The 27,569-nt window shown below is 58.9% G+C and overlaps 1 protein-coding gene across 1 annotated transcript; it reads left to right on the forward strand.

Annotated features, from left to right (window-relative positions):
• Nucleotides 1-20,593: 20,593 nt before the first annotated feature.
• GADD45A (growth arrest and DNA damage inducible alpha) lies at nt 20,594-22,233 on the forward strand. Its single transcript, XM_082483712.1, has 4 exons — nt 20,594-20,701; nt 20,831-20,932; nt 21,018-21,231; nt 22,003-22,233. Exons 1-4 carry the CDS (start codon nt 20,658-20,660, stop codon nt 22,114-22,116), a joined length of 474 nt encoding a protein of 157 aa, XP_082339838.1. The 5' UTR covers nt 20,594-20,657; the 3' UTR covers nt 22,117-22,233.
• Nucleotides 22,234-27,569: the final 5,336 nt, after the last annotated feature.

Consider the following 27,569-nt stretch of genomic DNA (forward strand, 5'->3'; position numbering starts at 1 on the left):
CTGTCCCGTCACACACACCAAGGCTGCATTGCATCACATACATTTTACGAACAAAATACAAATGTTTCTCACTTGGAGTGCTGGAGCGCTGCTTGCCAGATGGCATGGACGGCTTCTTGTTTATAAGAGGGCATTTGTTCACAGGAACGGCCTTCTCAGTCGCCTGTCTTTGGGGCTTGGGATTTTTCACTCCAAGGGAAGGCAGAGCATCTCTCTTTTGCTGCTTTTGCAAGCATTGTGCATATCCAACTCCCCCGTGCTATACTGTGAGCTGATGTATATTCCGCATTCCAAATTTTTCCCAGTGCAGACGTGGCATAATAGGTTTTGGGTCACACCTTGAATTAAACACAAAACAGATTCAAAGCATTTTAGTATCAACTGGGAAATTGATCGTCATGTGGATACGATCGCCAACAACCAGACTTACTCCTTCTGCACTGCAAGAAACAGGAGTTGCAGGTGCATGACAGGAAGCCCGGGCTCTTCACAGGACCGTCGCACACTTTGGCACGCGCCACCAGCTTGCACGTTGGCGTTTGCAATAAAGAGGCCCGACAATTAGCTGCGCAGGTCAAAAGTCCAAATGACAATGTTGTCTGCTGCATATAATTCACAGTTTTCAGGTGCTTCTGGCCATAAGATAACATTTCAATTTGTAACGTTAAAAAAGGGGGGTTAAAATTTTTAAACTAAAAGGGAGCCTTTACACCGAGGGAGAGCCCTAGCGCCGTACCCACACGAGTGTTGTACTTCTCCCGTCATGCAAAGGACAAGCACGGTCAGGACAGGAGAAGTTACCTGGGTTTAGGCCTTGTTTTAAAAGCAAACTCATTAATCGGCACGTTCGAATTGATAACTTCTGCCTCACTCAACAGGAGCAGCCTTGCAGGAATCCCAACCTGAATGTTGACATGGCAGCTCGTTCCTCCAGCCCACTCCTCGGCAGGACTGCAGCCTGCCGTTCTCTCTAGGGAAAAAGAGGAGAAAATGTTCAAGTCAAACCAATGACTTCATGAGCAGCAGAGCCGAAAAGCCTGGCTTCCTACACCTGGGGAGATCCAGGTGGGTCCCATCGTGTTCATCGATACCTTGTGGAGTCTGGAGGAGCAGTGCTCCTCTAGAGACCTTGTTTTCCTTCTGGAGCACTGCTCCTCCAGGTACTTTGCTTGCCTTGTGGAGGAGCAATAGCTAAATCCTTGCCCCGCACCCAGCTGCCTCATTTCACAGGGCTTACAAGAAGATAAGGCCTTTCTAGTCGTTGTTGCTCTGTTAAATCTGCTCGATGCTGGCCAACAAATGCAAAGGTGACTGGGGGAACGGCTGGGGCTGGCAGCTTTGCACACACACTGCTTCCTTAGGAAGCTTGGCTGAAACGCGTCTTCTAGTGGGACTGCGTTTGTGGACAGAACCACAGGTAGAAAGGGCCGGGGAAAAAAGCGCTCAGCAAAGAAAACATCTTTCACGGTTTGGTTTGGGCTGAGATGCTGCAGACAAGCGAGGCTGGTTTCTGCGCTCTGGTGTGGCTGGCAGGTGCAGCGTCCCGGCCACCAAGGAGAACCACAGCCACCCACAGCCAAGCCTTCCCATGCACTGCTTCATGGAGAAACAACAGCCCCAACTGCTTTTCACACCTCAGGCTGCTGACCATGGATGCGGTGTACCAACAGAGCTCTCCGTTGTGCAGGGAGAGCATGTGCCTGGCTCCTGGCGAGCACGGCTGCTGCGCAAGGGCATCACACCTCCTCACGTCCCGGCCCATGCTGGATAAGGACAGAGATCGTGCTGCGGTCGGCCGAGAGGACAGATGGCAACGTCTGGGGCTTTGCTACTCTCCAAATGTCAGCAACATTTCCTGCCGGGGAAACATTCGTGCACCCTCAGCGATGCTGAACCGCAGTCAATCCTGAAGGTCTGGACCACAGATGACCATTGCCTGGGAATTAAATAGCCAAGGACTATGAACGCGGTGCTTCTGCTTCTAATCAAGGATGTGTAACTTTTATATAATGTCTTCCAAATCACTGAAACCGTACACATCAGTCTCAGGACAGTCATCTCGTTAACGCTTCTTGCTGATTAGACTCCAGCAGACAGCATGGGGGTAATTCAAGCACGCGCAGAAGACTTCCAGGAGCTGGCGTCAAAGACTGGGCAGGCTGATGCAGTTCTCCTGCGTAGCAGACGCTGGTGTTATCATTTCGCACTGGAGTAAAACCAATATTTCCACCACCCCCCCCCCCCAAAGAAGTGGATTGCTGGTGCTATTTATGGCTGGGACGTGCAACGCTCCTTGGCCGAAGCCGGCCTATAGATAACCTACCTACGGAGCCGCTCCTGCACTGCTTACCAAAAGAGGCACGGAGCGCTTTCTGACACGCTACACTCTTATGCTATTTTCAAGCTTTGCCAACAGCTGTTGGCTGCCTGCTTATTAAGCAAGAATAGGAAATGCGGCAAGTTGAGGGCAGGGGGAGAAGAATTCGTTTGGGTCCTTGCTCCATTCCCAAGACACGTTTTCCCTAATTTTTAACTTCAGAACCTTTATAGATCTGTTTTGCCCATTTTCTCCACATGTTACTTTGCTGTCAGAATGTACAATGTATGGACAAGGAGGAGGTTGCTTGGGTTTTTTTTTTTTTTGAGAATAATAATTTCCTAGGCCATACAAAATACAGTGATTTCTTGTACAGAAAACATTACGCTTGCTTCTGAATAAAGTCAAGTATGGCCATGATTTCTGACCAGTAAGAGAACTTCAGGTATCACATAGTCACTGTATGCAGCAGAGAAACTTAGCAACTTCTTGCTCAGTTTGTTCTGGCAATTGTTTTCATTGCATTTTTAATTTGCTGCGTGACGATACCGACCATTCATACTGAGATGCTCTACGGCCGTCCACTGGCTTCAGCAAAGTGAAGTGGGACAGATGACCTATTCCTGGCACTTTTTATAAGCAAAGATACGGTTCTGGAGAGTCTGAAGTAGCAGCTGGCGAGTGGAAGATAGCAAGCAGACTACCTAAAACTCTAACTTTTGCAATTACTTCGCATTACTGACATAATAACAATATTTTCCCATTGCTAATTAATATTGCATTACTAATATAGTAACAAAGTACACTTCGTTAGCGAAGCGGTACCTAGTGCTTGCCGGTGCTTGCTCATCGCAGTGAATACAGCAGGTAGCAAGAACACAGAGCACTTGTTACTCAGCTGTTGGCATCAGTGCACTCGTGGCGTATGGATCCCTTGTGAGAAGAACTCCCAGAATTAAGCAGCGCTGGGCAGAAGGACAGCAGGAATGACGAGGAGGAGTCGGGCAGAGCTCACGAGAAGATACACAATCTGCACCACACGGCTTTATCCTCCCACATATTCTCCTCACTTGGGCACAGTGCTAGATATATTTTTTGGTAGCAGAGAAGACCGGCAGTTTCATTATGAGGAGGGCTGTAAACATATGAATAACAACAGTGCTTCTACGTGAAGTACGTGCATTGAAAAATAAAAAAGCCCAGTACTGCTCTGTGCATTAAAATGTGCAACAGACAAGCGAAGCAAATCATGCCGACACAGAACTTCGCTTGGAAATTAAGCCAGACTAATTGAGCTCTGCCTGAACTTTCTTTGCCTGAATCCTAAACAACCTGCTAAGCAAGCGTTCTTCCTTCACAGCAGTCAAGGTAAAAGGTATTTTTAGGCGAGAAAACCAGCACTGGAACGCTACAAAGCAGAAGGTCAGGTACGCCAAACACTGCTTTTATCGCTTCTGTGTGGTTTATTTCTATGACCTCTCCTCTACCCACCCCTTCCCCGGGGTTCCCGAGGCCCTGGTGCTGCAGAAGGGGCTGGGGTGTGCTGGAGCCACCTTGGCGATCAAAAACCTCCCTTGGGACCAACCCTGGAGGAGAGGAGGCTTTGCCACCTCCTTAATCTGAAAAGACAGAGAAGGGAAAGAGGAGAAGAAAATGTTTCCCCTTCCTAAAAGGCTCAGCAGAGCACAGGGACGCCGGGGTCTGGGCGCTGCGGGACCGCGGGGAGCCTCTGCGCCCCAGCAGCCACCACCGCCACGGGTGAAATGATGCAGTTAGCCACGCTGCACTGAAAATTAGAGGGGAATAAACCAAAGGTGCCTTAGTGAAACGGCCAACAGCCGCGCGCAGCAGCGCTGGGAAGACTGGGACATGCCAAAGCGAAACCCGCTGGGCCGGCCGGTAACTGTCTGGGCAGAAAACTGCTCCTCCCTGCCAGCTAGAACTGCCTCCCGCTTCCACGGGCAGGTTCCCATCTCGGCTGCAGCTGACACGGCCGCTTTCTGCCTGCTGCCGCCTCCCACGCGCTGCCGTCGCCGCCGCTGTGCCGGCACACCGCCCAGCGGGCAGCACCGGCAGCTGGATCAGGGCCCCGATCTGGCTGGAAAAAAGCAAAGATGCTTGGGTTTTTCCCCCATATTTTTTTTTTTTTTTAGGCTGGCAAGGGTTCACGCCTCAGCCCTGCCGCCGGCAGTGCCAGGGCAGGAAGGGGAACACGTTAAACCGCGGGTGCAGCCGAGTGCAGGGCGACCCTGTGGTTGCACGTTCCTGCGCGCTCAGCAGCAGGTCCAGCGTCCGGGGTCACATTCCCTCCGCGCCTTCGACGGAGCAGCTCAGCCTCCTGCACCGGGCTGGCTGCTGACACTGACCCACAGTCACGGTATTTGGTGGCCCTGAGGCATTTGGGGACGCCAGCGGGGACTCCCACGGGAGCCCTGATACCTGCGACAGCCTGTCCCTGTCCCCGGGGGCAGGGGCCGGGCTGGACCCATGCTGGATACTCTAGCGCTGCATCGTTCTTGTGAACATCGCCTAGGAAACGAACCAAAGCAGCCTGCAACCCACAGTCTTTCAGAGAAAAGCCATCGGCGTGGCTCTCCATGCCAGCGAGCGAAGCCTGGGGCTGTGTCCTGCCCTGCCTGCAGCCCTGCCTGCAGCCCTGCCTGCTGGCGGGGGCAGCTGGGGCTGGGCCTTTGGGTTCAAGCATCCCAAAGTTACAGTTTTGGCCAAAATCCGAGTCCAGAGACGCGGTGTGCAAACAGGACGCGTCTTTGCAGCAAGCTGACTCGCCGCCCTGTATCCAAAACAGATGGACAGTCAGAATCTGGACCCACACTGTCTGTAGGGCACCGAAACCCCCTGGCGTACAACTGTTAACGTGTCCCAGGCTGACACTGCCACCGAGGCTGTCCGGGACAGCTTTGGCCGGTCCCGGTCCCAGTCCTGCCGGAGAAGCGGCCGTGGGGACAAAGCCATGTTCATCAGCGCTGCCTCCGAGCCCCGCCGGCTCCCAGCCCGTCTCCGTGCCGAAAACCAGCTCATCCTGTTTGTGCGCCTGGATCGGAGTCGGCCGGGCTGCAGGGTGTGGAGGGCGGCTGTGGGAGAGCTGGGCCGGGCTGCTGAGCCGGCAGCTTGGCGGGGACACGGCGGACACGAGCTGCGAAGCAGGAGCAGGCGAGACCACTCTGAGTCACCCCGCAGCATCCCCAGCCCGCCTGCCCGCCTCGCTCCCCGGCCGGCGGCTCAGCCTCTCCTTCCCCTCCGCCGGCTGCGGGCTGGCTACAGCCGCTCCGCAGAGCCCAGATTTCATCTGTCGTACAAATAAAAAGGGCTCTTTTGTTTTACGGAGCACGAGGCAGGGCAGGGAACGAGCGTAGGGTTATTTTGGGGCAGGGCCAAGGCAGGGCTGAGCGAAGGAAGACACAGCTTCCCACCTGGCAGCTGCAGGAGAGCAAGGAGCAGGAGGCAGATCCGTGAGCCGGCGGCTCGGCCAAGCTCCCCGCCGCGCCGGCAGACCCCCCCCCAGCGTCGTGGCACCGCAGCACGGCACCGTGCACGGCACAAGGTGGCCCTTCCCAGGGCCCAGAAGAACCCCAGGCACGTCCACTGCCTCCAGGCACTCACGTAAGCACAAGTGCTTCTGGGCTGACACAGAAATGCAGCACGAAAAGGGATGTTTCTACCGTATCAGGGTATTATTAAAAAAAAATCACATTTTGCTACACCTTTAGCTGTAATGCTATCGTAGCTGGCTCGCTCCTGGTTACGCTGAGAGTGCTGCAAACCGCAGCCCCCGTGAAATCACCAACTTAATGGGTTGGAAAAGACTCCCTACCCTCAACCCAGCTCTCCCGCACATCTGCCCCGCACATCTCCCACACATCTGCCCCACAGCTCTCCCACACATCTGTCCTGCAGCTCTCCCGCACATCTGCCCTGCAGCTGTCCCTCCCGCCACCACCAATTTCTAATAGAGACCGGTGTCAAGCGACCTGGGACCTTTGTCCTGCCGCCCCATGCGCCCGTTTGCTGGGTGTGCAGATGCCTCCGCCACCCGCAGCGCTTCCCCAGCCTACCCCGTGCGAGGGACCTGCTGCCAGCACGACCCAGCGCTTGTGCTTGGGTTTTCTTACTGATTTTATTTAAAATAAAAATGACCCGGGCTGGGGGGCTGGGCCAGCCCCGGTGCCTGTGCGAAGCCATCCTTGCCAGCAGCCCGGCTCGGGAGCCCCCTGGGCAGGCAGCGGGCGGCTGTGGCTCTTTGCACATGGGGCTCCCCTCGCCCTGCCTGCTTCTCCCTGCCTGCTTCTCCCTGCCTGCTTCTCCCTGCCCATTTCAGTTGCAGGAGGAGCGGAGCCCTGCGGGACCCCTGGGCAAAGAAGAGAGGTCCCCGGGGGGTGTGCGGCACAGGGGGTGGCTCTATCGCCGTCTCCCCGGCACAACGCTGTCAGCTGAGTCTCTTATTTGCTCTGCTGTATTTGATTTAAACAAGTCCTGCGCACGCTGCCACGAGGCCAAGGGAAAACCTTTGGCGAGAGCCCCCGTGCTGGCCGGGGGCTGGCTGTGGGCTGCACCGCTCTGCACCCCAAATCCTCCTTCCGTGGGTGCCCTCGCACGGTGCTGGCCCCCACCCCACAGCAGAGAGGGGTCCCCACGCCGTCCCCTGTGCGTGGCCCCGAGCAGGCAGGGGGTCTGCAGGGCCCCGACGTGCCCCCCGGCAGCAGCCCGTGGTGGGGCGCAGAAGGATGGGTCCCTCCAACGGCGCAGCGCTCCGCAGCTGCTTCGGAGCACAGAGAGACGGTGCACCCCAGGGTGGCTTTGCGGCGAGGCGTGTGGCGGTGCGGACTCTGCTCCTTGCAGGGGACAGAGGCTGTGGGACCGGCCGTGGGGCCATGGGACTCTCAGCCGGGGGAGCTTCGGGGTCTGGGGTGGGGGAAGACCCCCTGTGGGACACACAACCCCCCCCCCCCCCCAGCTGGTTTAGCTCATCCTCACGGACTGCTCCTGGGGAGAAGGCGTTGCTCTGCTTTTTGCGTTTCTGAGCATTGCCCTAATCCTTTGCTCGGGCAGAGCCAGGTTTCGAGGTCTCCTCACCTCCCACCCGCAGGAGGGTAAAGGGGAGAGTGATTCAGCACTGTCCCCCCGGAGATGGCTGGGAAGGGGTCCTGTGCGCACCGCCGGGGTGGTGCTTTGGAGGCAGCCACAGTCCTTACACAAACCAGGCACCAGAAATTCTTGGGGCTGTCATTCAGCACTGGTTTTAGCTCTCCCACTGAGAGGCACCCCCGTAGGGAAACGCGCTCCCCTGCAGCAGGCAGGGAGACGCAGAGCCATCCCTCCCCCGGAGCATCCCGCACGGGCGGCAGTCGGATCCCATCGCTGTGTTGCAGGCGGAGGGCCGGGCTGCGGGCTGGGCATCGACACGGGGATTATAACATCCCCGCGGCAGCCTCCGATGGCCGCTGGCCCCTCTCGCCAGCGACGAAACCTCTGCAGAAACATCGAGGAGGCTGGGAACCAGCGAGGGGAATCTCCAAATCATCCGGGAGCTTGGGGCAAGCCGTGGGATTTCCACGGATTTCTGGGCAGATGGAGATGAGCAGGAGCAGCAGCTCCCGTGCAGCAAACCTTAGGCGTGCGTGGAAGGCATCGCCTCCTCCACCAGCGTGATGTCAGGCTTGGGCGATTAGCTGGAGCCATTAATGCTGATGCTGTCGGTCACTAATGAGGTATGTATTTCCAGAAGGGGAGCGTGGCACACGCACCGAGTCTCTGGGTGCTGGCAGCGAGCCCCAGAGGACATCGGCTTCAGTCAACGTGCAGGTCCGGGGCGCTCTCGGACCACACGCGCTTGACCGTACCTGCTGCGGCAGCACCTCACCCAGGCGAAGAAATACAAGAAAAGCGAGATCAAACACACCGAAAGCAGGTCACGGAATTGCCTCTGCTGCAGCTGGGCAAGACAACTACTCATTAGGGTGATTACAGGCAGAGGAACTACCCTGGCTCTCTGCTAACGAGCGGCGTGGGCTGCTTGACCTGTGCAGGTCTCTGCAGCCCAAACAAGCCCCGGGGCTGTTGTTGCACGTTCAGCTCCGGCTGGAAGCTCTGGAGGTTTCCCCACCGCTCCGGCTCATCCCAGTCCCCTGACCTGCAAAGGGTCCCACCACCCGACCAGCGCCGGGGCCCCGAATCCTGGTGGCTGCAGCGCGTCCTGGGCAGGCTCGCTGTGCATCCTCGGGGTGCCAAGGAGAGCCGGAGGGCTTCCTCAGCCCATCTGAGCAGTGCTGCTGCCGGCGTGAGCCCGGGGCTGATGTACGGCTGGGGGAATTCAGGTGTAAAGACCGTCAAAGCCCACGGATGGCGTGGGGGGGCTACGGAGGCCGAACCTCAGCTGGCGAGGCCGGCAGAGAAACACACAGGAGGCTGCTCGCAAGCAGAGTGCCGAGGGTCTGGTTCTCCATCGCACACAATTGTTAAGGCATCAGCCCCAAAAATGTCCAAGGGGGATGTGCAATTGCTTGGGGCGTGTTTCTGAGAGATCCCAAGCGCCCTCATCCCGCCCGCTTCCCGTGACAGTAGTCCTCTCGTCCACCAGTGAAGCGTGGGCACATCCCAGCACCTTAGATGAGAGATGCTCAACCCGTAGCCTGGTAGCAAGACCTCTGACGCCTCCTCATGCAGTGGGTTTAACTTGATGTGCTTCATGGTCCGTGTTGCGTCACTCATTGACTGTCCCAGCGTTAACATCCCACGGGGTCCCCGCGGCTGCTGCTTTAGATAAAGAGACAAACGAGCAGAGAGCCGCAGGGCTGCCGGCTCGGATAAGGCACTGTGGGAAGTGTGGTCCCCAGGCCATGGTGGAGGTCCTGTTGATGGTGGAGGTCCTGTTGATGGTGGAGGTCCTGTTTACAGTGGATGTCCTGTTGATGGTGGAGGTCCTGTTGATGGTGAAGGTCCAGTTCATGGTGGAGGTCCTGTTGATGGTGGAGGTCCTGTTCATGGTGGAGGTCCCATTTGTGGTAAGAACGAGTGGCAGCGCGGTGCTGCCTGCTCTGATAACGGGGCACGGGTCCCCAGCGCAGGGGGGACATGTGAGGACACCCCACCGTGACACAGCTCCTGTAACCACAAACACCACTAAAGATAGAATTCGGAGGACCGCGGGAAGAATCAGACCAAGACACTACTTTCCTGGCCGAAAAGGCGTAGTAAAAATGGAACAAAACCACCGGCAGTTTGTGCAGCCTGCAGCGAGGGGCCAGACTTTGGTGATGAAGGGCCATGGAGCCACCCTGCTTGCTCGAGCCACCAGCCCTCCCTGCGTGGCAGGGACCCCGCTGGCCCGAGGATGTCCCTGTCCCCGCTGCACCCACCTGGCAGCCTGGGCAGCCCCTCGCTGCCAGCCCCCTTTCTGTGAAAAAAAGGGGAAAAAAGGGGTTTTGCATTCGCCGTGGGCGTGCTGCACACACCAACTGCCGCCTGTGAATCGCTCGGAGCGCCTCTGATGAAAGAACCCAAGAACAAAGTGTTATTAACATATGGCTCTGCAACGCGGGCGGCGACGGGGGGAACGGCACCCGCTCCGCATCAGGAGCAGCCACCAGCCCTGCGAGGCCCTCCGCCGCCGCCTCCGCCAGCCCTCATCCCCTCCTTCAGGCAGGAATCCCTCCCACCGAGGCTCCTCACAGTCGTGCAACCCCTTTCCCAAAGAAATCCTCTTTTCTTCAGCCTTCAGAGGAGCCCTTTGGTTCACAGCTCACCCTCTTCCATTGGTTTAGATCCAAGCCCCCTCCCCACCTCCTCAGCAGCCCTCCAGAGCATCCTCTTCGCCCCCGGGATGCCATCCTGCGACCACCCTGTGTTGTGTCGACAGCTCCTCTGGTGTCCTGGGACCCAGCCGGGAGACAGAAAGAGCCAGCCCCAAATTGGGGACCCACATGCCAAGCTGTCACCCTGAAGTCACCGTCCTGCAGCCCCGGGGTGCCTCAGCATTCCATCGGACCATCTTTCCTCCAAGCCGTGCACGGCCACCGCTCGGCAGCTGCCGCCGCCCCTGGCGAGGCCCTGGCCCAAAAACAAATGAAAAGTTGCAAAAACTCGGTATTTGCCCAAATCCCAGCCCAGCTGCAAAGGAGGAGGGAGCTGCGCAGTGCAAACAGTAACACCAGCGCTGGAAATCGCTTCACTTGAATGTATTCAAGCGGGGTAATCATTACACGAGTAGCTGCAAACCAAGCAGAGAAAGCTGTCTCTTGCCTAGAGACTGCTCCTGAGCAGAAAAAGAGGCGAAAAATTAATTAAAAAGTGCTGGCAGCTCCCATAATACATGAAAATAAAACCAGCACAGCTTGCTGCTACCGCTCCGGACTGGCCTCTGCAAGCATCGCCGGCGCTCCCGGTGACTGCGGCGCGCGGCTGATCTGCCAGACTGCTTCAGGATGAGGGAACCTTCCAGCACCAGGGACCTGTACCAGCGCTATTTGACTTCCTTAGAAGTGTATATTCTTTAAAAAAAACACTTTACACCATTCACTTAAAAATTGCATATTTTAAACTGCTCTACAGAACTGAATAAAAAAAAATAAATAAATTACCCTTGTTGCAAATTGATGCTAAAGGATTGGCCTGAAAGGTGCTGCTCCAGTCTTCCTGGGAAGAGCCGCCCGGCAGCAGCGCCGGAGATCTCGGCACTGCGCTGCAGGGATAGAATCATAGAATCATGGAATGGTTTGGGTTGGAAGGGACCCTGAAGACCACCCAGTGCCACCCCCTGCCCCGGGCAGGGCCACCTCCCCCCAGCCCAGGTTGCTCCCAGCCCCGTCCAACCCGGCCTTGAACACCTCCAGGGATGGGGCAGCCACAGCTTCTCGGGGCTTCTCTGAGCCCTCACCATGAGCATTCCCAACACTGCGGCAGGCGTAGCAGAGGGCTTGCTGGGGGGAAAGAAAAGCATCCATTACTAAGTTCTGCAGTGCTAGCAACACGAAACCTCAGTTAATGATTGCTAATTTGCCGTCAGTTTGCAGCCACCCTCTGCAGTGATGCCCCCACACCAGCCAGGGAAGCATCCTCCCAGCAAGCGCCCAGTGCTCTCTGCACACTCGTCCTTACTCCCGAACTTGGACAAGCTCCACTCCTTCCCCGGGGACCAGCCCTCATGTCCCCCGGCACCTCCGCAGGCAGCGAGGGCAGCTCCTCGTCCCCTGGGCAGGCGGGGAAGCGGGTGCCACGGTGGCACCACACATCCCCAGTGACACGGCTGTGGCTGGGGATGTCAGGAACCTCCGGTCCCGCTCTGGCCCTGCGGGACATGGCTGTTCCATGAGGCGGTGCAGGAAGCAGCTCATGGCAGATGCCCCGGAGCACGTGTCGCCGCATTTTTCTGCTCTTTTCATCCCCTCTAATTCCTCCTAAAGAGCTTCTGGGCTGGGGGGCAGAGAGGTCCCCAGGGCTGCAGCCGCTCCCGCCGGGGGACAGGTTTGGTGGGGAGATGCCATCAGGAAGGACATGTCCCCACCTCCGTCCCACCCCGCCGCGAGAAGGTTTCTCACCTTTTATTTCCCTCTGGATTTACAGCCCATGTCCCCCACTCAACCGGGCAGTGGGTGGCCCACCCGTGGGGCAGGGGGCTCAGCGTGGGCACAGCCAGCAGCATTCCAACCCCGCTGCTCCCGCCAGGCTGCCCCAGCCCTGGGGTCACCCACCTCATCCCCCTCCCCCCCCCAAAAAAAAAAATCAAAAAAAGACAGGACAGTGAGCACCAGGACAGGCATTAAAGGTTGAGCTTTTCTATCGTGATATGTTACACCTTGGGTAATTTTTTTTCTTACTGCAGAATTACTTTTAAAAAAATATATCTATATAATAAGGTTTTTTTGTTGTTTTGTGGCAGAAATGCGCCGGTCCGCGCTCCCTATGGCTCCCCCGGGGGGCTCGAACCCGCGGCCCCCACGCCGCGGCTCTCCCCGCCGCCTCCGCCAGGGGGCGCCGGAGAAGCGGCGCCCGCGCCCACCCCCGTCCGCGCCCGCGCAGGGAGCGCGCAGGGAGCGCGCAGGGAGCGCGCACAGCCCGGCGCCCCTCTCCCCGCGGGAAAGGGCTGTGGCTCTCCCCGAGCGATGGGGGGGGGATGGGGGGGGTTTTTTTTTGCCCCCGAGCTCCGGGACAGCCCCGCGCCCCCCGAGCGTGGGAAGAAGGGTCCCCCCGATGCGGGTGAAGGGGGTCCCTGCCGGCACAGGGGGAAATATGCCCTTCAAACCTTCCCCGGAGTCCCTGGAAGGAAGATTCCTGCGTTTCTCGCCGTTACACGCGGGTTTTAAATCTGCTGTCAGAGAGATGTCGTGGTTTCACCTCTGCGTACCGCTACAGTCGTTACCGCGATGACCATCAAACGCAGAGCTTCGCTTTAAGGTCCTTCGAGCTTTTATTTCTAAGGGCTCTTCCCCATTCAGTGCTTCATAGAATCACAGAATGGTTTGGGTTGGAAGGGACCTTGAAGACCATCCGGTCCCACCCCCCTGCCCCGGGCAGGGACACCCCCCCCCAGCCCAGGTTGCTCCCAGCCCCGTCCAACCCGGCCTTGAACACCTCCAGGGATGGGGCAGCCACAGCTCCTCGGGGCACCCTGCGCCAGGGGCTCACCGCCCCCACAGCCAACGATTTCTTCCCAATATCTCATCTCAATCTCCCCTCTTCCAGTTTATAAACCATTCCCCCTCATCCCATGGCTCCCCTCCCTGATCCAGAGTGTCCCCCCCCCGCTCTCCTGGAGCCCCTTTAGGCACTGGAAGGGGCTCTGAGGTCTCCGTGGAGCCTTCTCTTCTCCAGGCTGACCCCCCCCACCTCTCCCAGCCTGTCCTCCCAGCAGAGGGGCTCCAGCCCTCCCAGCACCTTCCCAGGGGACAAAATTAAAGGAACTCAATGTAAACTCGCATCCTGTCCCCGTGTGACCTCCCTGCTCCTCCCAGGAACAGCAGTGAAGGTGACGGTAACTACAAAGGTGATCAAGCCCGGCTCTGTTCTCCTGCGTGTGACCGCGCTCAGCAGCAGTGGGTGTTTTTTCCCCAGGGGGGGGCCAGCCCTCCCCACCGGACCAGGGGAAAATCCACGGGTTTGGCAGAGGGGGACATCCCAGCAGGAGGTGGGACTGGGACGGGACGAGCAGGACGGGGTGTTTCCCGCAGCAATTTCGCAGGAAGCGGATTTCCTTGCGGAGAAAGCACGCGGGGCGGGAGAGCGTTTAACTCATGCAAATGCCACTCATGGGCTATTTTACGATTCCGCGCAGCTATTAAACAGGACAAAGTTTGTTTTGGCCGTTTACTGCGGGTTTATCTGGGGAGCGGCGCTGCAGGCGGCCGGGGGGTGTCCTGGCTCCTGGACTTTGCCCGGCGCTGCCGGTGCTCCGGCTGTTCCCGCAAGCGCCCAATGCCACCGCCTCCGCTGGGTCTGCCGGCACCGCAGCCCAGGCCACTGGGTGACCCGGTACCGCTCCGGCATGGACGTGGGGTGTGGGGACACCCGCAAAGGCGAGCGCTGGGTGGGAAAAATGCCCTCCTCACCCAGAGAGAAGGGATGGAGGGATGCGGGCAGGGACGGGCGTGGGAAGGGAAGAGGGAACATCGCTGCCCGGAGCAGCAGCAGCGCTCTCCGGCATGTTTTGGGGAGCAGCACCGGTTTCTGCTCTCCTAAATTAACAGTTACCAGCAGCTGCTTGAGCCTGAACAGACCCAAATCCCTTTCAGTGGTGCTTTGAGGACAGCAGGAATGTGCTGAGCACGGGCAAACCGGCGTGGGATAAACACGTCCCAGATCCCCTGGCTCCCTGGGCCCCTGGATCCCCCAGGTCCCCGCATCCCAAATCCCTGCACCCCCAAATCCCTGCACCCCCAGGTCCCTGCATCCCCAAATCCCTGCACCCCAAATCCCTGCACCCCCAGATCCCTGCGCCCCCAGGTCCCTGCACCCCAAATCCCTGCACCCCAAATCCCTGCACCCCCAGATCCCTGCGCCCCCAGATCCCTGCACCCCAGATCCCTGCGCCCCAAATCCCTGCACCCCAGATCCCTGCGCCCCCAGGTCCCTGCACCCCCGCCTTTGGGAGAGGGGAGAGGACCCCCCCAGGTCAGGAGTCCGCAGCCAGCCTTGCTGGGCAAAGAGCAGCAGGCACCAGTATCCCCAACCTGGGGTCCCACTCCCCAAATTTCCTCCTTTCATGCATGTGGATGAGGTGAGGGGGGGACAGACGGTGTTTGCCCCCGGCCCCTTCGCTGCTGTCCTGGTTCACAGTGTCCACCTCTGCCGATGAAAGCGGGGGGTGCCATTGTTTGCTTTCGGTGCAGGGAGCCCGGCGCTGCATGAAACGCCCCATACCAGACCAGTCGGCTTAGTTTAGTATAAAATCATAGAGTTGTAGAATGGTTTGGGTTGGAAGGGACCTTGAAGACTACCCAGTCCCACCCCCCCACCCTGGGCAGGGCCACCTCCCCCCAGCCCAGGGTGCTCCCAGCCCCGTCCAACCTGGCCTTGAACACCTCCAGGGATGGGGCAGCCACAGCTTCTCGGGGCACCCTGCGCCGGGGGCTCACCGCCCCCACAGGCAACAATTTCTTCCTCATATCTCATCTAAATCTCCCCTCTTCCAGTTTGAAGCCATTCCCCCCCTTTTCCTGTCATGACATGCCCTTGTAAAAAGTGCCCCCCAGCTCTGCTGGAGCCCCTTTAGGCACTGGAAGGGGCTCTGAGGTCTCCCCGCAGCCTTCTCCTCTCCAGGCTGACCCCCCCCACCTCTCCCAGCCTGTCCTCCCAGCAGAGGGGCTCCAGCCCTCCCAGCATCTCCGGGGCCTCCTCTTCCTGAGCCCACATCCACTCTCCTGGGGTCGGGACTTGGCATTTTGGGGACCGTTGGCCCCTGCCACCTACATCTGCACAACCCGACCCCACGGCTGCAGGGAGGGGACGCGGCTCTTGCTCCGGCCAAGCTGTTCCCTGCATCCACCGGGAAAGGTGAATGCCTCCTCCAGGGAAGTCCTGTCCCTGCTGCCTGCAAAGTGCCACCGCGCCGGGCCCGGGGCTGGACTCCTGTGACCCGGGCGGTTGGGAAAGCCGCTGGCACGGTGCCCACCTCCGGAGCCAAACCCAGCCGGAGCCGCGCTTCCCGGCTGCCCCGCGCGCTCCCAGGCGCCGGCCAAAGTCAAACCCCGAATGCCAACGAGGGACCGCCTCAGCTGATCCCCGCTTTTAATTGCCTCGGGGATGGAGAAGCTCCTCCAAAGGAAAACGGGGGGAAAACGATGTTTTGTGTCATATACACAGAAGTCCCACACTCCAGGGAGGCTCCGGAGCCCACACCGGGACCTGCGCCTGCCCGCCCTTCCCCCATCTCCGATGGCTGGGTTTGATTTTTCGGTGGTTTTAGCGCCTTTTGGGCTCTCTGCCGTGTCCCCCGGAGCCCCTGACCCTGCCCCGGCCGGGCTCAGCCCTGGACTGGGATGCCGCTGGGAAAATGCGGTGACCGTTGGACCAGAGGCCGCCCCCCCCCCCCCTCCTCTCCCCCCCCCGGGGGAATGTGCAAGCTGGCGTTTGCTTTGCAGAGGTGACCGCTGCCCCTCGTTATCCGGCAGATCCAAGCGGGAGGGAAAACGCTCGCCCGGAACGCATGGTCCCGCCAGGCCGGGAGCGTGGTGGGGAGCGTGGCCGGGGTGCCGCGGCGCGGGGCAGCGTCTTCCTGCAACGCGGGCCAGACCCGGGACTGGCAGCGGGATGGACCGGGGGCGGGGGGGGGGGGGGGGGGGTCAGCGGAACGGGCGAGAGGTCCCACGCGAGACAGCAGCGGGGCAGGGGACCGAAGGAGCGGATGGGGACAGCGCTGAGATGGGGAACGGGGCCGCACAGCACAGAGCCGGGTGACGAGGGACACGAAAGCCCCCCCGGCACCGCGCCGCGGGGCTCACGGGGCAGGAGCGGCGGCGGTGGCCGGGACCACCCTGTGGGTGGCCCCCCCGCAGCCCCCCGGGACGGGGCTTGGCCGGCTGCTGGCCCCGTCGGTGGGGACGGGCTTAGTCACCTCTCACCGACACCGTTTGATGTTTGGTCTTCTTCCCAAAAACTTTAATTAAACAACTCGGCGCTCTTAGGCACGGGAAACATGTCTCCGGTTGGCCGAGAACATCCTCCAGCGGCGGCGGTGGCCCCCGAGTGGGCATCTCCGAAATCCCTGCCTGTTAGCCCAGGGCTCTCCAAGCTGCCCGGGTCCACCAAGGAGCTAAAACCCACAGCCCCAGAGCACATTTGGGGTTGGCGGCGGGATGGGGGGGGGAGGGGAGAGGCGAGCCCCCCTGGCTGAGCCCCCCATCTCTGCGATGCCGAATGGGGGAGGGGATTGCAGGCAGCAGCCCGGCAAATGGTGAAAATCAGGATTAAAGGGTTGGGGGGGGGGGGGGGAGGAGCGGAGGGGGGAGAAAACCACCCCGGACGCTTTTTTGGCAGGCGATGAAAGGAAGGTTTAGCGGCAGCTGCCAGCTGGGAGCCGGCGGAGGGACGGCAGCGGGTCCGGCTCCATCCCGGGCTCCCCAGGCCGGCGGCCAAGGTGCATCCCCAGCGCTTTCCCCCTCCTCACCCCCAAAGCCGGAGGGACCCGTGTGCCCCCCGGGCATCCCCGCTGCTTCGCTGGGCAAAGGGAGGGAAGGAAAACTGCCGCCGGGCGGGAGAGCCGCGGGGAAAACGCGGCTTTAGAGCGTCGCCTGCCATCGTGGCCGGCGCGGGTCACGGAGCCGCTGCTACGGGGGAGAGAGAAAAAAGGCTTCAGCTGCTTTTGAGTCGCCATCCAGACAGATTTAGCTCTGCGGCCGGTCACAGATGGGGCTGCGCGGCCACACCGCCCGCCGGAGACAATCCGAGATCTCGCAGGGAAGCCGGAGACTTTAGTCGCTAATGGAGATACGGCAAATTAACCGAACTTAATTCGGAGGGTCACCACACAATGCTTCCACCTGTTCCGCTGCGGTCCGGCCATCTGCCACCCCCTCCACCGGATGCAAAAAAGGCTTTTTTTTTTCCTCCCCCCTTTCTCCCGATGCCGTGGGCTTCGTTACGTCGTGTCATACCCCACTGGGGCCACAGCGCAATGGGCGGCGAGAGCCCATCCAGGGGAAAGATATGCAAACTTTTGGAAGCTTTCCCCACCAGAGCCAACGCGACCCAGGGGCTCCTTCAATCCCTCTCTATATTCCGTTAAGGAAAAGGGTCTCATCCCCACCTCTCGTTTTCCAAATGGGGAATTAAGGGACTCCGCAGGCGGCGTATTGAAGGCTGCCCTGCATCGCTCGGCCGCCCTCGCCGCCGCACCGCGCCGTGGGAAACGGCGGCTGCTGTTTACGAGCCGAAGGAAAACGCCGACGCAAGCGAACCGTTAAAGCTCCCGCTGCCGAAAACCGGCGCGAGGCCTCACCGAGGGTCCCCGTCTGCAGCCCCCGTCCGCTGCCGGCCGGGTTGGGCAAGCGTTTCGGCACTCGCCGCGGGAGGAGGGCGGCTTCGCCGCGCGCCAGCTGAGAAAGCGTGATCTTTGACACAGCTCCCATTAGGAGAAAATCCTCCCCCCGGAGGTCTCCCAGGCTGAGAAGGGCCATACGACAGCAAAAATAACTTCCCGGAGAAACCCCCAAGTTCAACCCAGCTCTCGGAAACCCCGCGGAGGGGCCGGCGAGGGTGGGATGCTGCCCACCCCCTGGCAGCCAGATGGTCCGGTGTGGGGGGGGAACTGGGGGAGCGGGTGACCTCCGCCGGGCTCAAACATCCCCTTTTAGCTGAGTCAGCACCAGGAGAGCAAGCTCAGGCAGCTGCGGAGCGGTATTGCGGCTCCGGCCGACACGAAGCGTTGCTTCGCCGGAGTCCAGCGCGGGTCGTTCCCCCCCCCCCCTCCCCCTGCCCGTCGGGGGTATTCGCAGGGGGAAGCGGTGACAGGCGCTGTTTGCAACACAGCTGCCACCACCGAGGGCGCCGTGCCTGAGGGCAGCACGGCCAGGCTGCGGGGCAGGAGGCTGCCCGGTGCGCCGCTGGCTCGGCTCAAATGCCGCCGTCCCCACCGCCGGTGCAGTAAGCCGGGGTAGCGCTGTACCTACGGAGTGCTGCAGCCCCCGGCGTGGGAAAGGCACGGAGCTGTTGGAGCGGGGCCAGAGGGGGCCCCGGAGATGCTGGGAGGGCTGGAGCCCCTCTGCTGGGAGGAGAGGCTGGGAGAGGTGGGGGGGTCAGCCTGGAGAGGAGAAGGCTCCGGGGAGACCTTAGAGTCCCTTCCAGTGCCTAAAGGGGCTCCAGGAGAGCTGGAGGGGGACTCTGGATCAGGGAGGGGAGCCATGGGACGAGGGGGAGCAGTTTTACACTGAAAGAGGGGAGATTTAAATTGGATATTAGGAAGAAGTTTTTCCCTGTGGGAGCGGTGAGCCCCTGGCGCAGGGTGCCCCGAGAAGCTGTGGCTGCCCCATCCCTGGAGGTGTTCAAGGCCGGGTTGGACGGGGCTGGGAGCGACCTGGGCTGGGGGGAGGTGTCCCTGCCCGGGGCAGGGGGGTGGGACTGGGTGGCCTTCAAGGTCCCTTCCAACCCAAACCATTCTATGATTCTATGAAAAGGTGTCACTGCAGACGCACAGATCAGAAACCACGTCCCAGGAGATGCGGCAATCATGAAAGCTGGCACGGAGTGTGAAGCAAACCGTCAGTTCCTTGAAGGAGTCATGCCAGGGGAGGTTTAGACTGGATATTAGGAGAAATTTCTTCACGGAAAGGGCTGTCCAGCACAGGCTGCCCAGGGCAGTGGTGGAGTCGCCATCCCTGGAGGGATTTAACAGAGGGGCAGACGTGGTGCTGAGGGATGTGGGTTAGCGGTGGTGTTGGCAATGTGAGGTTGATGGTTGGTCTCGATGATTTTAAAGGTCCCTTCCAACCTAGGCGATTCCATGGTTCTATGGTTATATGACAGCAGCACACCGAGGGCAGCGTCCCCCGTCCTGGTGTCCCCCGCGCTCGCGTCCCCCCCACTTGTGTCCCCCGTGCTGGTGTCCCCCGCGTTGCAGATGCTCTCCAGGGCTGCGAGGTAGATCCCGTTGTGGCGCTGGGTACCGGCGCTGCCTGCAGCCCGCGGGTCCCTCCCACCGCCCCGTTTCCTCCTGCCACCAACGCAGCTACGGCGGTGCCGTCGTGGGCTGCCAAACGCTGCCCGTCGTGTTACGCCGAGGGACCGCTGCGTCGCGTTGACGGTGAAAACCACTCCGCAAAATACTGCTGTCACCACCGCCAGCGCTCCGGCCCGTACCCGATCTTTCGCAACGGCGTGCGCTGAGGTTTTGGAGGGCCGGGGAGGTTATTTCACGGGCGCGCTGGTGTTCGCTCGCCGGGGATCGGCCGCCGTTGTGTCTGCGGATGGACAACTTCACCTTAATTGCGTATTTAAAGGGAAACTTGTGGCCTTTGGAGGCCTAATGGGTGACGCCGCCCCGATGCAGAGGGCGATGCTCGCCCGGGGAGCGAGATGGTGAGATGAGGTCATACCTGCCCGTACCTTACACATGACCCGGTGTTGCCGGTACAGCCGGTGTCCCCGTGTGTGTGTGTGTGTGTGTGTGTCCCCTCGTCGCCGCCGTTATCTCGAGGTGCCACCATAAAGGGTGACGAGTGGTGCAGGCGGGCACGGAGCCAGAGGCCTGGGGCTCGGCCTAGCCCAGGCAAGGAAAGCACGGGTGACATGTTTAAAACGATGCGTGTGCCGTGAGTAAGCGCTGCCCATGGAACGGTGCGTCAGCTGCCGCCGCACCGGCCCACCTTTGCCCCCCACTCCCCTCCCCCGCCCGGGACCGGCGAGGAGGGGGTAGGAGCAGCCCCCGGCCGGGAGAGCCCCCGCTCACATTTATATTTCAGCTTTTAACCGGTTTGGGATAAAACGCGCATCGTGTGCGTGCGCGTCCCCCCCCCCGCCCCCCCCGGCTTCCCCCCGCCAGCACCCATCCACAGGCCACGCCCCTCCGCAGGCCACGCCCCCTCCTCCCCTCCCTCAGCCAATCAGCGCCCTCCGCCCCGCGGGTTCCCGTGGCGGCCGGGCCGGCGGGGAGCGGGGTCAGGTCGGCCGGTGGCTTGAAAGGGGCGGGGCGGGGTGGGGGGGAAGGAGACGCTCATTTGCATGAGCCAATGGGAAGGGCGTTATGCAAATGAGGCCGGCGCGGGTTGGTCGGACGCGGGTGGGATAACGCCCGCGGGGGCGCCTTTGTGCCGCAGAGGCGGCGGCGGCGCGGAGCGGAGAGGGGCGGGCGGAGCGCACCGGGCACCGAGCAGCGGGCACGGGGCACCGCGGCTGCACTATGACTCTGGAGGAGCTGCCTGGAGACCACCGCACCGCCGGGAGGTAGGGGTGCGGGTGCGTTAGGGTACGCCGGGGGGGGGGTGGTGGTGGTGGCGGTGGTGGTGGTGGTGGTGGCGGCGGCTCCCGTGGCTCCCGGTGACGGCGGCCTATCTGCGTTTGTCCCGGCGGTAGGATGGAGCAGGCGGGGGACGCGCTGGAGGAGGTGCTGAGCAAGGCGCTGAGCCAGCGGAGCCTCACCCTCGGCGTCTACGAGGCCGCCAAACTGCTCAACGTGTGAGTGATGCCCCCCCGTACCCCTCATCCCCCGGTGTGGGTGAGTGTCCCCCGTCCCCACCGGTGACCGCGGTTGTCCCCGCAGGGACCCGGACAACGTGGTGCTGTGCCTGTTGGCGGCCGACGAAGAGGAAGCGGGGGACGCGGCCCTGCAGATCCACTTCACCTTGATCCAGGCCTTCTGCTGCGAGAACGACATCAACATCCTCCGGGTCAGCAACCCGGCGCGCCTGGCCCAGCTCCTGCTGCCCGCCACCGGCCCCGAGCCCCCCGCCGACCTCCACTGCGTCCTTGTCACGGTGAGCACCGCCACCACCGCTGCCACCGCCAGCCCCCGGCCCGGCACGCTGCAGCCGGGTTCTCCCGCGCCTTGCGTCGCGCAAGGATGAAGACGCGCTCGTAGCCATGTGGCTACTGGTTCGCGTCGCCCCGCGTCGCCCACCGGGGGTGCTGGGGCCCGGCAGCCCTGGCGCTGGGTAGCCCGCAGCGGGCAGCGCCGCGGCGGCCTGGCTGTACGGCCGAACTCGTCTTTCCAGTGAGCGATGATGAACGCGCGGAGTGTGGCTTTTCCCCTGCAAAGCCGGGAATCCAGCGCGATTTCCAAAGGGCGTTTGGTAACGCCGGAACTGGCCGCGCCTGGGGCACGGCCACCGGGCCGGCACAGAGGGGATCCCGTGGGACTTGCAGGGCCCAAGAAGCCTTGTTCTTCTTTTTTGCTTTTTTGCTTTTCTTTTTTGCTTTTTTGCTTTTCTTTTTTGCTTTTTTGCTTTTCTTTTTTGCTTTTTTGCTTTTCTTTTTTGCTTTTTTGCTTTTCTTTTTTGCTTTTTTGCTTTTCTTTTTTTGCTTTGCCCCCCCTTTTTTTTTTTATCTTTTCCTACTCTACCCCGGAATCCGAGGCTGCCAAACTCCCCGCACGGTTCTGGGGTTGGGTCTGTTTGTTTGCCTTAGTGGCAATTTAAGATGATTCATCACGCTCCCGAGTTTTCTGCTGCGCTTTTTCTTTCTGTGGGGCTTGGTTTTGCCTCTCTGTTAAAACTCTCCCCCCCTTCCCTCTCTCTCTCTCTTTCCAGAACCCCCATGCCTCGCAGTGGAAGGATCCAGCGCTGAGTCAGCTGATGTGTTTCTGCCGGGAGAGTCGCTACATGGATCAGTGGGTGCCAGTGATCAACCTCCCGGAGCGGTGACGGCGCCGCGCACGAACTGAACCCAATTGCACTGAAGTTTTGCAATACTTTACCAGTTGCTCAGGAAGTAACTCCCTGCCCTGGCACGAGGATTTACTGGGGGGTGGGGGGTGGGGAGGGGGCGGAGGGAGGAAAAAAAAAAAATAACAACAAAAAAAAATGTAAAAGTGATGTCAAGGGAGGGGGGGGTTAGGCTGAAGTTGAGCTACATCTTGTGGGGGACGGAAGAAAAAGTGACTGCGGAGCGCTGGGGCTGAGCGTGGAGGCGAAGGGAGAAGCGGCGCTGGGGTGCCGGAGGAAGGAGCCCTGCTCGCCGTGCGGCCGGCGGCGCGCGCAAACCCCCGACGCCCCTCACGGTTATTACTATTATTATTTTTTTTTTTTAAGTGCAACTTAACAGTTTCTGGTTTAAAGAGCAAAAAAAAAAAAAAAAAAAAAACCAAAAAAAAAAAAGTTAATCGAAACATTTTACAATGGTATTGTATTTTTGGGGATGTTAATTCTCGAGTTTTTATGCTAAGATATATAATAAGTTATTTTATGATATTGATGAAATAGAATTATTTATACTCAGAGGTTTGAGAACCAGAATGCCCTTAAGCAGTTGGTCTGCAACCACACGTTGGCTGGTTAAAGCAGCTACGTTAATATAATCGTTTGGAATTAGATAGTGGTTTTTTGGTTTTGTGTTTTGTTTTTCTTTTTCTTTTTTTTTTTTTTTTTTTTTTTTTGAAATAAAGTTAAAACTCCAACCCTTCGTACTGCCTTTTATTTTCTTACCCCTTTCATTCCTGTACAGGCAAAAGGGCTCGTTTGGCAGCTGCTTCCTTGTCCTGGTCCTGTTGCGCTGGTCCTGCGCGGCTTTATTCCTAACCCCTCCCAAGCCATTACGTGAAAAACCAGCTGATGCGCTGCAGGAAACGTTGGAAATATTTATTTTTCTTGAAGGCTGCCGCTTTACCAGCAGAGATAAAAATAATACCCAAGAGGAAGCGGGATTTTTTTGAGGCTCCTGCAGAGCCCGACTCCTCTTGGAAGGTTCCTGGTGGGAGGAACGTTTGGCCCCGTGGTTCCTTTCCCAGGCAGCATCAGTCCCGGCATTGCACCACAGACGGCTGCAAACACTGGATGTCCCGCTGCCTCCGGCGAGGCCGGACCAGTTCTCCCACTCCCAGGGGACAGCACGCTCCAGCACGATGCCGCCCTGTCCCTGTCCCGCGTGGTGCTGCAGGGTCGTAGAATGGTTTGGGTTGGAAGGGACCTTGAAGATCATCCAGTGCCACCCCCCTGCCCTGGGCAGGGACACCTCCCCCCAGCCCAGGTTGCTCCCAGCCCCGTCCAACCCGGCCTTGAACACCTCCAGGGATGGGGCAGCCACAGCTTCTCGGGGCACCCTGCGCCAGGGGCTCACTGCCCACACAGGAGAGAATTTCTTCCTCCTATCTCATCTAAATCTCCCCTCTTCCAGTTTGAAGCCATTCCCCCTCATCCCATGGCTCCCCTCCCTGATCCAGAGTACCCCCTCAGCTCTCCTGGAGCCCCTTTAGGCACTGGAAGGGGCTCTGAGGTCTCCCCGGAGCCTTCTCTTCTCCAGGCTGACCCCCCCCACCTCTCCCAGCCTCTCCTCCCAGCAGAGGGGCTCCAGCCCTCCCAGCATCTCCGGGGCCTCCTCTGGCCCCGCTCCAACAGCTCCGGGGCCTTCTGCTGTGGGGACCCTCCGAGCTGGAGGCAGCACTGCGGGGGGGTCTCCCCAGAGCAGAGCGCAGCAGAGGGGCCCAATCCCCTCATTAAGGGCAGAACCCCCCCATCCCCCGGTGGCCGCGCACGCAGCTCGGGGCCGGGCAGGTGACATCCCCGGGGACATGGGCTGGCTGCAGGAGCGGGACCGCGCCGGCGTCCAAGGGAGAAACATGGTGAGCCCCCGCAGCAGCCGCGGACCAGGAGCAGCCCTGGAGAAGGAGGTCGGGTCAGGCTCGGCCACGGTAGCTGCATAAAAAGGGAGTTTTCTGCACATATTCTTGTTAGCGTCATTATTTGGGCATTCCAAAAGCAAATCCACCCCAGGAGCCGATCGGCTCTGTGCGGGTGTATTTAAACACCCTCTTTCTGTCGCATGTCACTTCAGCAGCACGAAAAGTCAGAGATCGAGGAGAAAATCGAACCCCATCTGACCATAAACACCTGCAAATACAACCTGGGGACCCTTTTACCCCCCTTTGCCGTCGTACACCAGATGCTCTGCCGCTTTTCCTAAGCGCGTGGCAGAAGCCGCGTGGCTCAATCACCGTTTTGGCATTAAAACTAATTGCAAATATTTGCAATTTCACCGAGTTCTACCTTGAGCAGAACCCCCCCCCCTCCCACCTGAACCGGCAATGGCAAAGCCGGACGGGAGCCCGGCAGCGCCCACCGCCGGGGCAGCACCGGCTGCCGGGAAGGGCAGGAACGGCGCCCAACGAGCACCGGGACGGACGTTCGTTCCGATAATCAGCCAAAAGGAGGAGCGAGCGGCCGCTGCCCGCAGCGACGGGACAGCTTTGGGCTTTGGAGCTGGACCGGAGCTGCTGCTCTGCCCACCTCGGCGGGTCTCCCCCAGCAGCTGCGGATGCAGACGCTCTCATTTCTCCTTTTTTTTTTTTTTTTTTTCTCATTCTACTAAGGCAGAGTCTGTATTTCCCCCGAATTTTTACAATTCCTGTTCTTTCACGGGAGTATTTATAGCAAAAGAGCAAAGCGCAAACGTAACCGCTCCAGCTTTCACCATGTCCCTATATATCGCTTTTCAAAAATAAAAAGATTTTACCGAAAATCTAGACGCTAAATGCCAGGCAGCTGCCTGGTGGTGGGTCTTATACCTCAAACTGAGAAAGCACCTAAAAAAAAACCCCAACCCTGGCACGGTGTCTTTAATCCTACGGCTCTGACCACTGGTGCGATCGCGGCCACCTACAATCAATCCTTTTGTTCTCCGGAGGTGTAAGCGAGCGGGAAATCGATGCTGGCAGAAATCTTGCCCCAGCACTGCGAGGATGTCAAAATTGCACGGAGAAAGTCGAGAAATAAAAAAACTCGGCTGCAGGGCTGGGACGCGCGTGACCGCGGCCTGACGAACGCCGGGGGGTTGGTGGGAGCGAGGCCGAGGAACCTGCCGGGAGCCATTTATTAGAAAGCACAGAGTTAAGTCCGCCGTGGACATGGCGTGACGGGGGGAATGACGGGAGGAGGCCACGCTCCAGCTCAGGGCACGGTGCTGGACCCCACCGCTGGATCACCGACTGGTGCCCAACAGCTGGATCACCAACCAGCACCCCACGGCTGGATCACCACCCAACGCCCAACAGCTGGATCACCAACCAGCACCCCACGGCTGGATCACCACCCAACGCCCAACAGCTGGATAACCTACCAGTGCACCACAGCTGGATCACCAACTAGCAAGGCACAACTGGATCACTGACCGGTGCTCAACAGATGGATCACAAACAAGTGCCCAACAGCTGGATCACCAACCAGTGCCCAACTGGTGGATCACCGAGCAGTGCCCCATGGCTGGATCACCAACCAACACTCAAGAGCTGGATCAGTCACCAGCACTCAACAGCTGGATCACCAACCAGGGCCCCACAGCTGGATCACCAACCACTGCCCAGCAGTTGGATCACCAACCAGCATCCCACAGCTGGATCACCACCCAGCACCCCACAGCTGGATCACCACCCCGCGCTCCACAGCTGGATCACCATCCAGTGCCCCATGTCTGGATCACCAAGTGCCCAACAGCTGGATCACCACCCAGCGCCCCATGTCTGGATCACCAAGTGCCCAACAGCTGGATCACCACCCAGTGCCCCACAGCTGGATCACCAACGGGCACCCAACAGCTAGATCACCACCCAGTGCCCCACAGCTGGATCACCAACGGGCACCCAACAGCTAGATCACCGACCAGTGCCCAACAGCTGGATCACCACCCAGCGCCTGCTGCAGGCGCTATTTAAGGACAGACAATAGCAAGAAGCAGCCACGAACAGCCTCTCTGTGGCCACAGAGGTGATCTTTTTGGGGGGGGGGGGGGGGCGGGCAGGGAGCTCTACCAAACCAAAAATGTAGATTGCTACGGGGACAGCAGATTGGTGGAGAACAGTATTCAGGCAGTAACATGCGGTTATTTACCCTCCCCGCGCCCCACGAACCTGCCTGCGCACTTCTGCGCGCAGCCGGAGCTCTCTCAACACTCCCAGTCTTGCATACGCAAAGCAAGTTAATTACTATTCTTAACAAGATGCGTTAGAAAATGACAGACACAAACACAGTGAACAAAAAAATCAGTGTGGCTCTACATTATTGTTTTTTAAATTGTCACTAGAAAAATACTCTAATTATAAAAATAATTTGCGTGTAAGCACGGAATAAGCAGTAGAATTTTCTGTCAGCCGTGTATGTCGGTTTTTGAACTGCTTGTTAGAGCCCTGTTAAACGAATATATAATTTCTCAGTATATATCAATAGCGTGTATATCATTTAATATAGAAATGACAAATATGCAACGTAAGACAGTAAATTACAAGTGGTTACTAAATTCTGTAAATACCATTACAGAAACGCACGGTTATGGCAGATCGCAACTTCAACCTCTGGACCATCGGCTACAGGGAAAGACATTTGTAGCCAGCTGAAGCCAGTATTATTGTCGATCCCTTCGAAGTTTTCCGTTAATATGCACTGTTTGTATAAATACACTATTACAGGGTTTTTTTTATATGTATATAGACACACACACACACACAGAGAAAGACTTTTTTATTATGTATATATATAAAACCGCTTGCTTGGTGGAAAGGCCCTCCAATTGTATCTGCATAAACCACAATCTGGATATAATTTGGCATTTTCCCCCCCTTTAAAAATGAGTTTTAAAAAGAGCCAAATTCTGACTCCCTGAATGAACTATAACGAGGACTTCGGGTGACAGAACCGTGCCTCCAGCTCAGCACAAAGCCCGGGCAGTACGAGCTTGCAGCCTGCGATTCTTTGATGCTAACAGGGACTTTTAATTAGAGAAGAAAATGCAGAGAAGCAGAATCAAAGCCGGCGATTCGGCTTTTTTCAACTCCTCTTAAAAAGCAGGAAAACAGATCCGCAGATCTCTGGTTCTTGACGCTTTGGGGATTTTACGCTTAAAAACCTCTGTCAAGAGCCGGCGGTGCGGGGAAGGCTGCGGGAATGGTTCCCTGGCGCTCACCAGCAGCTGCTACAGTGATTTTTCAAGGTCGCTTTTGCTTGATAATGCACTTCTAAGCGCGCCAGTGCCGAAACGCGCGCTACCAACACGGGTACAGCCCCCCCCCTCCCCGCCTACAGAATTTAACACAAATGTAAACCCAGCGATGTCTAACCAGGTTTCCGCCCCTTCGCCTCCGCTCTGTCACCAAAGCTCAGGCAACTCTGGTCTT

This window comes from Vanellus vanellus (assembly GCF_965231255.1).
Source record: "Vanellus vanellus genome assembly, chromosome: 5".
NCBI classification, from domain to species: domain Eukaryota; kingdom Metazoa; phylum Chordata; class Aves; order Charadriiformes; family Charadriidae; genus Vanellus; species Vanellus vanellus.

Bases quoted from the DNA above. Each gene is read 5' to 3' on its own strand.
- GADD45A (XM_082483712.1), top strand. From the start codon at position 20,658: ATGACTCTGGAGGAGCTGCCTGGAGACCACCGCACCGCCGGGAG. The intron at 20,702-20,830 runs GTAGGGGTGCGG...TCCCGGCGGTAG, and splicing joins GACCACCGCACCGCCGGGAG to GATGGAGCAGGCGGGGGACG. The intron at 21,232-22,002 runs GTGAGCACCGCC...CTCTCTTTCCAG, and splicing joins TCCACTGCGTCCTTGTCACG to AACCCCCATGCCTCGCAGTG.